The following is a 14,879-nucleotide window of genomic DNA, read 5'->3' on the forward strand; positions in this document are numbered from 1 at the left end:
TTTGACTGATCAATAGCCAACAATTAAATGTTTGGCATGTTCATTTTATTGCCGAAATATCTTTCTAATGGTCTTCAATGCAATCTCGTGGACGGGGGTGAGTATTGTTAGTAATAAAAATTATTGTTAAGCATTTTGTATAACAACATTAAATGCATCTAGTTACATTGGTAATATATTATTTTCGCGTGTTTTAGATTAGATTTTGTATACGAAGAATATGACAACATGTTGTTGGCTGTGCATTATCAAAATGTATGCTTGCATTTTTTTTTTACAAAAAAAAGGTAGTATAGTAGGTGTATTAAGTTATTGACAGTCTTTATTCGTTCACACAGTTCATGAACACACTCGCAGTTGTTTTTGGGTTGACTTTTCACTTTGTTCTGTGCGTTTCGTACTTTTCATGCTGAATTTCGTTCACCTCGATCACGTCGTGATATCGCATGAGTTAGAACGATAATTAACTTTATCTTTAACGATCATTAGGAGGCATCCTTGACAATGCCTAATGCCTGTGTTGATGTCGAAGGTCGGTGTCCCTGTCTGATATTACTATTTATTGCTGCTTGCTTGCTGATCATGGTTTCGAGTGAATTGCCATACCTGTTACTTTTTTATGCGTAAAAATGAACTTTTCTTGAATGGCGATGATAAAAAACTTTTAATATATTTAACTTTCAAATATTTCGCTCAAGTACCTGGGGGTCGAGCTCTGCCGCAAACAGCACCACGGTCGGCATTTGGAGAAGGTTTGCAGCAAGGCATCACGTATCACGAATGTCTTGACCGCTCTGATGCCGAATAAGTGTGGCCCAAAAAGCAGCAGAAGGAGACCCTTGGTTAACGTTGGGAATAGCATTGTCCGTTACGCGGCACCATCGTGGGGACGGACGCTTCTTCAGAAGGACGTTCACCGGACCACGGTTCAGAGGACGCACCGCACAGGAGTTCTTCGAGTGGCCAGTGCCTTCCAAACGGTCTCCTACGATGCCGCCTGCGTGGTCGCAAGCACTATCCCGTTAGTCCTTCTCCTAGAGGAGGACATCCGCTGCCACGACGAAAAGGTAGCGAGGGGAAGTTCAGGACCAGACATACGAAAGCGGCAAAGGGAAGAGACCATGGGACGCTGGCAACAACAATGGACAGCCGGAGCGGGGCAGCCGAGATCGCCGGGGATGAAGACGAGGAGAATTATCCCGGACATTATGTCCTGGGTAAATCGCAAGCACGGAGAAATTGATTTTTATCTCTCTCAACTCTTTACAGGGCATGGGTTTCTCCGGAGCTACTTCGTCGAAAAAGGCATCCTCGACGGCTCGCCAAACTGCCCGGTGTGTGAACACCAAGTGGAAGATGTCGACCACGTAATGTTCCACTGTCCACGGTTTGCTCGAACCCAACACGAGATGCAGCAGCAGAGCCACACCCGCTTGACGATAGAAAATCTTGCAGCGGAAATGTGTGCCAACAGCAACACATGGGAAGCAGTCCGGACCGCCGCAAGGACCATCTTCAGAAACCTCCAAGTGAGATGGAATGAGGAAAGTCCACCTACGGCCAGACGGAGACGACAACAACGACGGCGGAACACGGAACAAACGGGACCGCACCAAAGGATGACGACAACGGAAGCAGCAGCAGCAGCAACGAGTAACCAGAGCAGCAGCAGGAGCTAGACCCCACCGGAAGTAGCGGCTACGGACGGGCGGAATCAAGCAGCAGCAGCGGAAGGAAGGCACGAAGCAGCAGCAGCAGCTGAGACAACTAGGACGGATGACGCAGTGGCAGCACTGGAAAGCAGCAGCGCGTCAACAGGATGGGTGCATCGCACAAACGTTCCTGCATGGAGTACTACGCACATCAAGCGCATCGGCAGGGTTCGGATCAGGTCGAGGAGTGGTTTAGTTAGGGTCCCATCGGCTGCCGGGTCCGCTTCACGGGCCCAGCGTCACGATGAATCCCACATAACCCATCTCGGAGGGATTGGTTTGTAGCCGCAAGCCGCCTTTCGAGGTGGGTACCTTTTGAAGGTTCCCTCCCCGTTAACAAAAAAAAAAAAAAAAAAAAAAAAAAAAAAAAAAAAAAAAAAAAAAACTTTCAAATATTTAGCTTGAACTCTACGTTTAATAAGAAATCTAGAAATATTAGCTTACGCCCTATCGAATGGCTTAGCGGTAGGTCAAAACGTTATTTAGGATACCGAAAGCTATCATATTAGCATTTGTTTCGACATTTTCATTGACTTGACGATCGATTCACTCATCGATCGACTCATCCTCACTAATTTTTGACCTTGACATTTTTGGATTTCATCAAAGTTTCATTAAGAGAAATGGCGATCTTTGGTAAAATGCTATCCTTAAATAATCTAAAAAATCATTAGAATCGTCAGTCATTCCTTTTGGCAATCGTCTATTGCACACTGGTTTCGTCTGACACTTCCACATAACAAATTCCATGCTGTCCAGTTACTTCTGCATTGTTTGCTATTTGCACATTGCTAACAGAGATACAACTTTACTCTTGATATTCTCCTTTAGATTTAGCTGCATTTTCCGGCTATATCTGGTTGTTGTCGTGCGGTCAGAATAATTCTGCCGTACATTTTATTTTTGGTTTATTATGTGCCATGCTATGTAAAGCATCCGAGCTTTGAGTCCGGATTTTGAGTTCCTGGTGAGTCCGGGCTTTTAAACAAAGATTCGCAAAGAAATGCCTGATTAACTGATACTATTGTCAAATTTTGAGTATGCTCCATAGAATATCTACAAAAAAGGCACAATGCTAGATTATTAGTATCATTTATTATGTACTGTAAAATACTGAGATTTTCATTTTAAAATATATTTAGTGTGCATTAAAAATCAATTAAAAATTCCATAATATGTATTGCACAACGTATTGCTTAGTGCTTCTGCATTCATTCAAACACACCGAAGATGATAGGTTTTCATACTGTAAAATAATTCTTCTAGAGAATCTTCTAGGTACATTTCCATGGAACAACATAGAAAATCTTGGCTGAATTGAATTCAATTTCAGCCAGAAATTGAATTGAAAAAATTGACTAATTTTAGCAATATTTCATGTCGCTCTGCATGGCGACAGGCACCTCGCATTATTTGTTTATTGTTTATTTGTTTATTGTTTATTTGTCATTTTTTATTCCAAAAACGTGAGGTGAGGGATAAGTAAGTAAAAAAAAATTCCTCCTAAAGGGCCCGAAAAGAAGAAGTGCCACAAAAAAAAGAAGAAAAAATTGCTTTGACTGGGAATATCGTTTCGATCAAGAATGGTAATAATTAAAAAAAAATCAATTGATCAACGATTTTCTCTAATTGCCACACGGATCAAGATTGAACATTCACAATGTTTGCTAGAAAACTTTAATTATAAAACACATTTTTAAGGGAAAAATAAGGTTTGCGAGGTAAGCTAGGAAACTATAAAGAAGTGAAGTAGCCAGATTAATCAATGAGCAGGAAAACCCCGCAGAGTGAAACTAAAATATAGGAAAAGAGAAGAGCTGTAGAGAAAACAGTCAAAATGAAGGCATTAATGAAGTACAGAATCGATTGTCCAGAACGGAAGACAGATACAGATATACTAATGTGAAAATGGTCAAAAATAGCATTGCATTGCCTGCGAGGCATGCTGAGATTGGTAAAGGTAGACAGGATCGATAGAACAGCATCGATAACCATTAGAAGCAAAAGGCCGACAAATATAGCTTCAGCCGAGGATCGTCTATGTTCTAGTGAAGAAAGGTCCAAAATTTGGCAAGGGAGGTAAATGTGCTTAGAACCAACCAAGGAGACGCCTAATTGCAATGCTTGTAAATATTTTTTTTCATTTTCTCAACTAGAGCATTCAAGGCGATGCTCGAAAGAGCTGCACACAACGCTGGCATATTCGAGTGTAAGCCGATCTAAAGCGGACAATACAATACAACAAAGAAGATCAGACAACGTGGTGAATAAGCGTTAAGATCGGTAAGACGAGTTAACCAAGTTCAACATGTGAAGGTAAAAAAAAAGTTGTAAGTAAAATCGAGGTAAGTATCACTCCCAGTTATTGAACTGAACAGACGTCGAACTGGGAGGAACGCAAGAAGCAAAAAACACTAGATTTGCGAAGGAAAATATTGAAATCATCTACAAAGAGCATAACCGTCACCGGGAAGGATAGAAGAGACATCATAGACAAAATTATGAACTCTGATTCTGATTGTGCATGGTCTGGTGTATATTTTGTGCTACGTCAAAGAAGAATCTCTTTCATCAAAGCTGAAATTTAAATGTTCCGAGGGACCCATTCTATCAAAACTTTTGTGATTAATAAAAGTAATTATAATTTCTAATAATAATTATTATTAAATCTAGACATAGTATTCCAAAATTATGGATCCAAATTATGGTTGCATTCGCCAATAAGGTCAAAATTGACAAACGGCAGCGTTAGATCGCGAGCAGTTGAAGAGACTCCTGCATAACACCACGTTTTTGTTCTTTGCATTATATCCTAAAGAGCTCTTGTCCAGTTATTTCAAACTTTGCGATAATCGGCCATATCTAATCTACTAGGCGTAAACACTGTTTAAAAATCATGTCAGATATGACAGAGGTTTCTGCTTATTCTTCATTTTACGACCACTGAGGTCATACCGACCATTGCTGGCTTACTAGACTTATTTTATCACGTAGCCGGATAGATAGCTATATAGATAAAGGTTTAGTACCACCAAAAACGATAAGAAACAATTCTACACACATATGAGACAGTTTCGAACGGAATTAAACAGATTGGACGTAATTTAGTATTTAATCACTAAACTACCTCTGTTCGCGCAGAACAAAAGTGTTGTTTGCCAACACTGATGACAGGACAACAACGAAGTTTGACAGAGGCGAAAATGGTTTAGCGCGAGGCGAAACGGCAGTTTAGGACCAGCGCCATCGCGCTGCTGTAATAGCGTCAGTTCATTACCAGATTACAAGCCAAACACAACGTAGGAGCTAAAATTCGCGTAACAAAGAACTCTAAATTTCTCGCAATAAAGCGTTCCGCGAGTAGCGCGCGAACAACCTCCAATCTTTTTAATTCCGTTCGAAACTCTCTTGAGTAGTCGTAACATTACTTATTAACTTACTTATCAAGCGCTAAAACCGCTCTGCGGTCCTGGCCTGCTGCAGAAGTCCTCTGAACAGGTCACAGCCGAGCGCCGTCGTCTGTCAATCCATTATCCCAAGCTTTTTGGTGGACGCGTCAAAGCCATCGCTCCGTCCCAGTTTGGGCATACCACGCCTCCTCTGTACATGTGGACGAGCATACAGGACTTTACGTGCTGGATCGTCCGAGTCCTATTAGTAGTACGGTAGTGAGTTACATCGTACAACTCATAGAGCTCGTCATTGTTGCGACTCCTCCAATTTTGAAAATAGTTAGTAGGTACATATTTCTATTGCCACTATTGCCCAGTACTTTAATCATACACATAAAATAATTATTAATCATTTGTTCAAAAGCTCTTTTGATCTAGTATTCATTGGCAACCATTTTTAAGGTAGTCTGCAAAATGAGTACATCCCAACAGGATTGTGGAATTTTTGAAGGGCCTGATGAAACTCGAGTGGGCCTTCAAGATGGTGTGGAGAACCCATTATCGTTAGAAGCAAACGATGAATATATAAATTCTGGACAAGAAATGGAAGATGTTGTGTGCGAAATAAAATTAAAGGTTCTTTTGCGTAGTACGAATTCGAAAACGAAACGAAAACGAGTTGATAAAGTATTTTACTAACATTTCTCACTTGTTCTATCCAGCGTTATGAAGGGACGAGAAATAAGAAGAACGAGCCATCGGGTAATGGAGTTGCCAAATATACAAACGGTGACTATTACGAAGGCTTCTTCAAAAAAGGTGTATTCTCCGGAGAAGGAGTTTTGCGACAACGATCGGGGCATCGCTATGAGGGAGAATTTCGCAAGGGTTTTCGCGAGGGCCGTGGTACACAAATATATCCGGATTGTTCCACTTACAATGGAGACTGGTTGAGAGGAGTCCGTCATGGGTATGGCGTATATTCATACTCAAATAAGGATACTTACGAAGGGAACTGGTGTATGGATAAAAAGCATGGCATTGGAGTGTATTCATTTGCCCAAAACGGTCTTCGTATGCGCGGATCGTGGACTGAAGGGCACTTGGCAGGACCGGTGGAGATACTATTCGGAAGTGTTCGTTATCACGGAACCTGGGACGGGAAGGTATTATCGAATGCTGACGAGAGTGTTTTCAATATAGCGTCAAAATACTTGCTACGAGGCAGCATAAAATGTGGTTCCTTCGATGAGTACGTGTGGACACCGAGTGAAATCGGCCGGTACAACTTCGCTCGCCTTCCATTGGAGCCGCTCCCAGTTCCGATTCCGATGATGAATTGTCAGGATAGCGACAGTTCCGAAGAATCAGTGGATTCATAACCGTTAATCAGTGTTCAGTTGATTGCTAAATTCTAATTTAATCTTTTAAATACATTCTTGACGATTGTTTCTGTGGAGCATTTGGTTCTTTCATTTCAACATTTTTAACAGACAATAGAAACCCTCCAAAAATCATTTTTATTACAAATCCATGATATTAGACACAAATAAAAGAATAAATAACAATGAAGCGTTTAAATGTATTGTTAGCAATTAATATAACTGTTATTGAGTTGCTTCTTGTAAGCGATTAACGATAGTAGTACAAATTTTGTAAAATGCAGTAAAACATTTGTATTACGGTTTGATAACGATTTCAATAGCGAATGGTAGAAATTTATGCTTATTCTATTGAGTACAAACAGTCACGCACTGTATGAAATATACTGTCAAACAATCATGATGTACCTATAGCTACCGTGGTTGTTTTGTGGTGTTGTCATCTGTTGCGACGGCTGTCAAACGTCACCAGTGTTGGCATTTGTACAAACAGTCCTCGGAGCCCTTCGGTATAGCAAACAGAACTAAGAACGTGGAAAAACTATTTTTTTAAATAAGTTTTAGGAAAAGTATACATTTGTTTTGCATACACGAATAGAGGATCGGCCTGTCAGCCTTCCAACGCATTGGAAGAATAGCACTAATTCGTGTAACACCGCAACGAGCGAGATAAATAAAGTTGAAAATGACCGAGAGAAAATCTCGCCAGCAGCAGCAGCCAATTCTATGTTTGGCTATAATTGTATTTCTAGCACTTTGCCACAAAATTCCCATAGTCAACAGCGTTGAGCTAACATTCGAGCTGCCGGATAATGCGAAAGAATGTTTTCACGAGGAGATACTAAAGAATCAGACGGCTACATTGGAGTTCCAGGTAATGTACCCTAGCTGTGTTGATTACGTGTTATTACTGTGGTACAACCTATCCGGTACTAGCTTACACCATAAACATTTGCAATGAAACGTGGAAGTTCACAACAAAATACTAGAAACGGTTTTTAATGAATAATAGAGTTCCTTTATTAAAGCATAAAACTGCCGGCAAAAGTATCATTTATAAATTTTAACTTCTTTAATATACCATAGGTTGTCAGCGGTGGAAGGTACGATGTAGATGTTACTCTCGAGAGCCCTACCGGGGAAGAGATCTATCGTCAGATAAAAACGCAGTTCGATTCCTATCAGTTCGTCGCTGCGGTATGTTGCTGTTAAATACTTTCAACCAAGCTTCACAAATGCTCATATGTACTTCCTTTTCGGTAGGCTACCGGTGTTTATGTTGCATGTTTTAGCAACGAGTTCTCCACGTTTTCACATAAAATCGTATATATGGACTTCCAAGTCGGCGAAGAACAACCACTACCCGGTCTCGAGGAGCACGCGACAGTACTAACGCAGATGGAAAAATCGGCCCAGGAAACCCATAAGGGGCTGAATGCTATTCTTGACTATCAAACCCATCACCGGCTCCGAGAAGCACAAGGTACTGTGAAATACAATCGTAAAATGAACTTTTTGTAGCGCGTGCTCATGCATTACTGTTTCGTGTTTGTAGGTAGGAAGCGTGCGGAAGATTTGAACGAACGTGTCTTGTGGTGGTCGCTGACGGAGACCGCTGCCATCCTGATAATAGCCATCGGGCAGGTGTTGGTGTTAAGGAACTTCTTTTCGGAAAAGAAACCAAGCCAAATGAATTATTCCCTAATGAAATAATAAAAAAACATCCGTCAACATCACATTGGCCACAGTGGCATTAGACCAATTTAATGAAAAGGAATTAAATTGAATGCTGTTTCCATGTAAAGATTGGCGATTTTAGTTATCTTTTTGTAAGTTAACACGAGAGCTTTTGATACCCTCTATGTCCGGAATATCTGGTCATTATTCAATTGTTTTGTTTTGAAATTTGCTTAAAGTGAGTCTGTAATATCAGTTTAGCAGTATTTTATTGAACAATAAACATAGGGACATCAATATTTCATGATAGCATAGTGAAATTAGTTATGAAAGGAATATACATAAAGAATAATATCAAAATTGTGTTAAAATAAAACCAGCATAGAAAAGATCGTAAACAGCAGTGAGGATGGGTACGCTATCAAGTATCTCTGATGAGGGTCGCCGGTCATAAGGCAGAACATTCGGCTCGAGTACACTGTAGCTAAAAGGATGGACGATCCTGCCAGCATCATGCCGTATAAGTTATTAAGCGAGGTAAACATTCCAATCACTGCTAGAAACACGACCGGCAACATGCTGTAACCTAGCACGCTGGCCACACCAGACACAGTCACGTGCCATTCGACCGCGTGGCACATTAGCCAGATGAGACAGTACATTGCCAGCACGGATATTGTTGATAAACCGTAAATGTAACCGAACTGGGCCTTACTATTCGAGATAGATAGGCATGCAGCAAGCGTAAGACAGAATATAATCGGACCAGCCAGATCAGTTTCCTTAAACAGATAGTCCGAGGTGTCTACCATCGAACCGGAATTTTGGAAGGGGTTTAGTACAGCGATTGCTTTTTCCATGATACGTCGAGGGTAGATCTCCAGTTCGTCTAGCAGAGGCGGTTCGTCGAATTCGGTCGTTTCGATGCCCATGCCAGGGCCGGTTCCAACCCCAGTATCATCGCCATAGTTCGGTGTAAAAATTGAAGGCGCTGGTCCGTAGTGCGTCTGCTGCTGCATCATGCCGTATGGATCGCGGGAAGCCGTCTCGGGTACCTGATTATATCCTGGGTCCGTTTGCGATGCATCGTTCCAGTACGCCGTTTCGTTCGGGTTGAACGTTTGAAAGTCAAGCACTTGCGACTTGTCGTTGAATCCATCGTACATTTCTTGTGGTGGATTCGCCCAGTACTGATTATCGGAATTGTTGGACATCTTCGGCCAGCGATGTTCGATTGTACTACAACAGATTGAACCGGATATTATTTACGGAGCTTTAATCACATACGCTGGAAAACTGGGCTATGATTGTGCTACGGTTTGCCTGATAAATCCTTGGCTCGTGGGCGTCCAATATGCACTACATTCGACTCTGTACTTACTTTTATCCCGTTCGTCACTACCGAGGCACCTTTGCAAATAAAAACACTGTCCAACATAGAGTTTTTTGAAGCTACGTCAACGCAATGACTTGGAACTGTCAATTTATTGTTCATTATTATTCCAACAGATATCCAAAAGGCCTTTCCACGAAACCGGTGTATTCAATACACCTTGGTATTCTTCCTTTCGCAAGCTGTCAATCGGACACCTTGCCTGTACACCGTTTGTGCAATTTGATGAAAGTGTCAGTGGAAAAGTGCGCCAAAAGATTCGCATCGTTCATTGTTTTCCCTTGCGCGTTGCAAAGCAGAGGCTAATTTGTCTGTCCTTTTACAAGTGTTCAACTATTTTTTGTTATTTATCTTATACTTTTGTTGTGTGAATCGTTTTCCCTACAAGATGGTTCTGAAACCGAACAAGATGTATGTCTTCAAGCGAGGTAAGCAACGTACATAACAGACGCTCATTGTTGTATGGCAAAATGCACCGGATAGGATTGGTAACTTGCTTTAATTTCGCAATAAAGATGGCCGGAAGGAGGAAGTACACCTGGACAAAATTACTTCGAGGATTCAGAAGCTTTGCTATGGGCTGAACATGGATTTCGTTGATCCGGTAAGTGCGCCACCTTGTGAATGGTTGTGTCAGGCTTTCTTCCTACGGGTTAAAATGAGGATGTTTCCTTCTGAATTCGATAATGAAAATTATTCCATGTTTCCGCTTGAATGATAGCAATATTCTCATTCCCATTTCGGTATAGGTTGCTATAACATTGAAAGTAATAAACGGGCTCTACTCAGGTGTAACGACGCAAGAGCTCGACAATCTGGCTGCTGAAACTGCTGCTACCTTGACGACTGATCATGCTGATTATGCGATCCTGGCGGCAAGATTGGCCGTGTCTAACCTGCACAAAGAAACTAAAAAGCAATTCTCTGGTAAGTTAACATTGGGGTTTTGTAAAATGACGATTCCTCATTGTATGTTTCACAGTAAATACCAGCTGCGTCATAATGAACCCATGCGGGCGAAAGCATGCGGTACAAGAATATTCCTGTAAAGCGTTTCAACCGTTTCTTTCATAATGGTGGTCTCATGTTTCAAGTGTAGGATGTTTACAATAGTGATGAATGCATCGAACGTTGCCATGCATTGTGATATGTCTGCTTTTTTCAATTATTTAAGTAATAATATAATCAAAGCTGTGTTTTGCCATAAATGTACGCGAAATTTGTTTTAATTTTCTTTTGTATATGTTCCTTTGCAGAGGTTATGCACGATCTGTACATGATGGAAAATGAATTTCTGAAAACGAAATCTCCCATGATTTCTGATTTTCATTACAAGGTGATAATGGACAATGCGGACCGCCTGAATTCGGCTATAATTTATGATCGCGATTTTGGGTACAACTATTTCGGCTTCAAAACATTAGAGCGGTCCTACTTGTTGAAGATCAAGGGCAAGATCGTTGAGCGACCGCAGCATATGTTGATGCGCGTTGCGATCGGCATTCATGGTGAAGACATCGATGCAGCAATCGAGACTTACAATCTGCTTTCGGAGCGCTACTTTACCCATGCCTCACCGACCATGTTTGCGGCGGCTACGCAACGTCCGCAGTTGTCGTCCTGTTTCTTGCTCACCATGTCGGACGACAGCATTGAAGGTATCTACGATACGCTGAAGCAGTGTGCACTGATTTCAAAATCTGCTGGCGGAATTGGGCTGAACGTGCACTGTATTCGCGCGAAAGGTACGTACATCTCGGGCACGAATGGAATTTCAAACGGGTTGGTGCCAATGCTGCGCGTGTACAACAATACGGCCCGATACGTGGATCAGGGTGGCAACAAGCGCCCGGGAGCTTTTGCCATCTACCTCGAACCGTGGCACGGTGATGTGTTCGAGTTTCTGGATCTGAAGAAAAACACCGGCAAAGAGGAGGTGCGTGCACGCGACATGTTTTACGCCTTGTGGATTCCGGATCTGTTCATGGAGCGGGTGGAGGCGAATGAAATGTGGAGTCTAATGTGCCCTCACGATTGTCCCGGTTTGTCTGATAGCTGGGGTGAAAAGTTCGAGGCACTGTACACTGGCTACGAGAAAGAGGGTCGTTTTATTCGCCAGGTGAAGGCACAGGATTTGTGGTTCGCGATCATTGAATCGCAGGTGGAAACGGGCGTACCGTATATGCTGTACAAGGATGCATGCAACCGCAAAAGCAACCAGCAGAACATTGGCACCATTAAGTGTTCTAACTTGTGCACTGAGATTGTGGAGTACTCGTCGAAGGATGAAATTGCGGTTTGCAATCTGGCCTCGATCGCACTGAATATGTTCGTAAAATCCGATAGGACGTACGATTTCGTAAAGCTGAAGGATGTCGCCAAGATAGTAACACGCAATCTGAACAAAATCATCGACATAAACTACTATCCGGTGCCGGAGGCGAAGCGTTCCAACATGCGCCACAGGCCCATCGGTATCGGTGTGCAGGGCATGGCCGATGCGTTCATTTTAATGCGCTATCCATACGAAAGCGAAGAGGCCCAAAAGCTGAATCAACAGATATTCGAAACCATCTACTATGGAGCACTGGAAGCAAGCTGCGAATTGGCTGCACGGGACGGTCCATACGAGACGTATGAAGGTTGTCCAGTGAGCAAGGGTGTCCTACAGTACGAAATGTGGAACAAAGAACCGACGGATCTGTGGAACTGGACAGAGTTGAAGGAGAAGATTGCAAAGCACGGTATTCGTAACTCGCTACTGCTGGCACCGATGCCGACAGCTTCGACGGCACAAATACTGGGCAACAATGAGTCCTTCGAGCCGTACACGTCGAACGTTTACAACCGACGTGTGCTATCGGGCGAGTTCCAGGTGGTGAACCATCATCTGCTGCAAGATCTGACAGCGATGGGTCTGTGGGATCTTGACATGAAGAACAACATCTTGTCCAACAACGGATCGATTCAAAACATTGAATCAATACCAAAGGAAATCCGCGACCTCTACAAGACGGTATGGGAGATCTCGGTGAAAACATCCATCAAAATGGCGGCCGATCGGGGAGCGTTTATCGATCAGTCACAATCATTTAACATACACGTGGCCGAGCCGAACTATGGCAAGCTGACGTCGATCCATTTCTACGCGTGGAAGATGGGACTAAAAACGGGCATGTACTACCTGCGCACCAAACCGGCCGTAAATGCCATCCAATTTACGGTGGACAAAACGAAGTTACAAAATGCCAATGAGACAAATGTCAGCCGCATGTCAAATGGGGTTGGTGGAGGTACACCACCACGCAATGGGCAGATGCGTTATTCAATGCTGAACGGAAGTACTAGCACACCAACACGCAACGAGCACCACGAGTCTAATGGTTTAATGGACCAGCAGCAGCAACATCAGGAGCAACCACAGATGAACGGCTCGTTTGCGGAAAGAAATAGGCGTATGGCGGAGATGGTTTGCTCGCTGGAAAACAAAGATGAGTGCATGATGTGCGGATCGTAGAACGATTGTAACAATATTTTCAGTCATTCATTTTACACTTTCACTTTATGTTTAGATAATTAAGGCTTATATAGAAGTTTTTAAATAAAGTATTGATATATTGTGTTTCTCTTTTGGCAAAACATTTTCCTGGCGATCGAGTTTTTTTTATTGCACGAATGGTAGAAATGGCCCCAGCCAAAGAATGCTTATTTACTTAACATTTGTTAAAACGGAATTTCCGCGTTTCTTTCACTTAGTTTCTTCGTGAAACATAATTTGGTAAACGCAATACACGTAGCTGATCTGATATTTTCTTCTATGATGCAACATTCGGGAGTGTTAGTAAGCGCGCAACAGGCAACATTCAATCAATTTGTATAATTGTATAATGTATTTTAAAATGGAAGCGCCCCGGTGGTGCATACGTTAAACGGCACCGGTCCACACGGTAGGACCGGGTTTAAATTCCATCAGGAACCGTCCCCCTGTAGTAAGGACTGACTATCCGGCTACGTGGAAAAATAAGTCTAGTAAGCCAGAAATGGCCGGCGTGACCTGTAAGATCGTCAAAAGCCAACACGAGAGAGATTTTAAAATGCTCTCAAAAAAATAGGTAAGCAAAAAACAAGAGAATTAAATATTGTCGGTTTTATGAATAATAACAGTGCACTGTTACGTAATTTTACAGATGAATAAACATAATTACTTTACCTTACCTTTAACTGACATTAATCCGACTTCATGCTTTGAATGAGTACAGTATTCAATTAAAAAATACATATCTATGCTATTGTAAGGGGAAAGCCGTCCGTATTTCGTAACAGACCAACAGTGACGAAAAAACTCCTTTGGAATCCTCCATGGCATCCGCACAACAATAACGAAACAGACCAAAAATCAAATGAATAAAGCGAAACAAAATTAGGTTTGACGCCTTTGCAATAGACGATGATACTCATAAGGAAGCTTTAAAGCTCGTGAGATGGTATGAGATGAAACATATAAAAAGCATAGCTTTCAAGCAAGATGCGTACAAACACACACACATGCTTGTGCACACTACTAGATTCCCAGCTGTTCGGTAAAGAGAGCGCATTAAATGATTTTCTCACTCTCTCCCGCTCTCTTTATTTCAGTTCCGCCGGGCGAAATTCCGAAAAGTTCCGCCGGGTATGAAATTATTCCAACGTGATCGAAATAGATTGTCAATCGAGAAACTCAAAAAGCTCGCAGCAGTTGAAGGTTTTGTTGAGCAAATTGTTAGTAAATTTGTAGTTCAATAAGTGTTTACGAGCGTTTTTTTAGATCAATTCAATGCTATTGGATGCTATTAACATTCACCGCACTGTGTCGAAGCTCTTCGCCTGTTTCGATCGTTACGATTGGTCAATCTGAAGTTTTCTCCTACCAGCTTGTAATAGAACCCCAAGTCTCCCGATGGCAAAACGATGGTGGAGCATAAGCTTCTCTGGCACAACCAGCTGAAGGTTCGTGGTGCAGCTCATGGCTTTTTCAGTTGGCCTATGCTGATGTTCGGCCGGCGTTTTTAGTTCGTTCGAGCAAAGAGGCCGTCCCGTTCCTGGTGAGCGTTGAGGGTGTTTCGAACATATTGTTTCCGATTGCTCTAGACACGGTGCCGTGGAGTTGGTTTTTGGGATCGTGTGATCGGGTGCTATTGAAAAGTGCAGAAAATTGTACCAGTGCTGGAAAGTGCACACACTGTGCGGTGGGCATCCGGGGCATCGTGGGCCAGTTGTTTGCATGTACGGAAGGTGAAAAACTCTCTGAAGTGTGGTCTGCAGCGGGGATTGTCGGTGATTGATT

At 42.4% G+C, this 14,879-nt stretch overlaps 4 protein-coding genes across 5 annotated transcripts in view; 3 read left to right on the forward strand and 1 right to left on the reverse strand.

The window, feature by feature from the left end:
• The first annotated feature begins 6,929 nt into the window (after positions 1 to 6,929).
• On the forward strand, positions 6,930 to 8,477 carry LOC125761591 (transmembrane emp24 domain-containing protein 7). Its single transcript, XM_049422842.1, has 4 exons — positions 6,930 to 7,360; positions 7,573 to 7,683; positions 7,750 to 7,969; positions 8,042 to 8,477. The coding sequence occupies exons 1-4, from the start codon at positions 7,172 to 7,174 to the stop codon at positions 8,197 to 8,199; spliced, it is 678 nt and encodes a 225-aa protein (XP_049278799.1). The 5' UTR covers positions 6,930 to 7,171; the 3' UTR covers positions 8,200 to 8,477.
• Positions 8,478 to 8,528: 51 nt separating this feature from the next.
• On the reverse strand, positions 8,529 to 9,657 carry LOC125761589 (protein YIPF5 homolog). Its single transcript, XM_049422840.1, has 2 exons — positions 9,545 to 9,657; positions 8,529 to 9,402 (listed from the first exon to the last, which is right to left on the reverse strand). The coding sequence occupies exon 2, from the start codon at positions 9,375 to 9,377 to the stop codon at positions 8,529 to 8,531; it is 849 nt and encodes a 282-aa protein (XP_049278797.1). The 5' UTR covers positions 9,378 to 9,402; positions 9,545 to 9,657.
• Positions 9,658 to 9,763: 106 nt separating this feature from the next.
• Positions 9,764 to 13,197, forward strand: LOC125761579 (ribonucleoside-diphosphate reductase large subunit). Its single transcript, XM_049422814.1, has 4 exons — positions 9,764 to 9,984; positions 10,072 to 10,160; positions 10,306 to 10,483; positions 10,813 to 13,197. Exons 1-4 carry the CDS (start codon positions 9,945 to 9,947, stop codon positions 13,071 to 13,073), a joined length of 2,568 nt encoding a protein of 855 aa, XP_049278771.1. The 5' UTR covers positions 9,764 to 9,944; the 3' UTR covers positions 13,074 to 13,197.
• A 1,033-nt stretch (positions 13,198 to 14,230) lies between these two features.
• LOC125761586 (protein gustavus) overlaps positions 14,231 to 14,879 on the forward strand; it is a 115,219-nt gene continuing 114,570 nt past the window's right edge. For both annotated transcript variants that reach the window (XM_049422830.1, XM_049422835.1), the window contains exon 1: positions 14,231 to 14,637. The gene's annotated coding sequence lies outside the window, so the exon portion shown is untranslated. The remainder of the gene's footprint in view (positions 14,638 to 14,879) is intronic.

This window comes from Anopheles funestus, chromosome 2RL (genome assembly GCF_943734845.2).
Source record: "Anopheles funestus chromosome 2RL, idAnoFuneDA-416_04, whole genome shotgun sequence".
Classification (NCBI taxonomy): domain Eukaryota; kingdom Metazoa; phylum Arthropoda; class Insecta; order Diptera; family Culicidae; genus Anopheles; species Anopheles funestus.

Bases quoted from the DNA above. Each gene is read 5' to 3' on its own strand.
- LOC125761591 (XM_049422842.1), top strand. From the start codon at position 7,172: ATGACCGAGAGAAAATCTCGCCAGCAGCAGCAGCCAATTCTATGTTTG. The intron at 7,361-7,572 runs GTAATGTACCCT...AATATACCATAG, and splicing joins CGGCTACATTGGAGTTCCAG to GTTGTCAGCGGTGGAAGGTA. The intron at 7,684-7,749 runs GTATGTTGCTGT...CCTTTTCGGTAG, and splicing joins CCTATCAGTTCGTCGCTGCG to GCTACCGGTGTTTATGTTGC.
- LOC125761589 (XM_049422840.1), bottom strand. From the start codon at position 9,377: ATGTCCAACAATTCCGATAATCAGTACTGGGCGAATCCACCACAAGAA.
- LOC125761579 (XM_049422814.1), top strand. From the start codon at position 9,945: ATGGTTCTGAAACCGAACAAGATGTATGTCTTCAAGCGAG. The intron at 9,985-10,071 runs GTAAGCAACGTA...TTCGCAATAAAG, and splicing joins GATGTATGTCTTCAAGCGAG to ATGGCCGGAAGGAGGAAGTA. The intron at 10,484-10,812 runs GTAAGTTAACAT...GTTCCTTTGCAG, and splicing joins AACTAAAAAGCAATTCTCTG to AGGTTATGCACGATCTGTAC.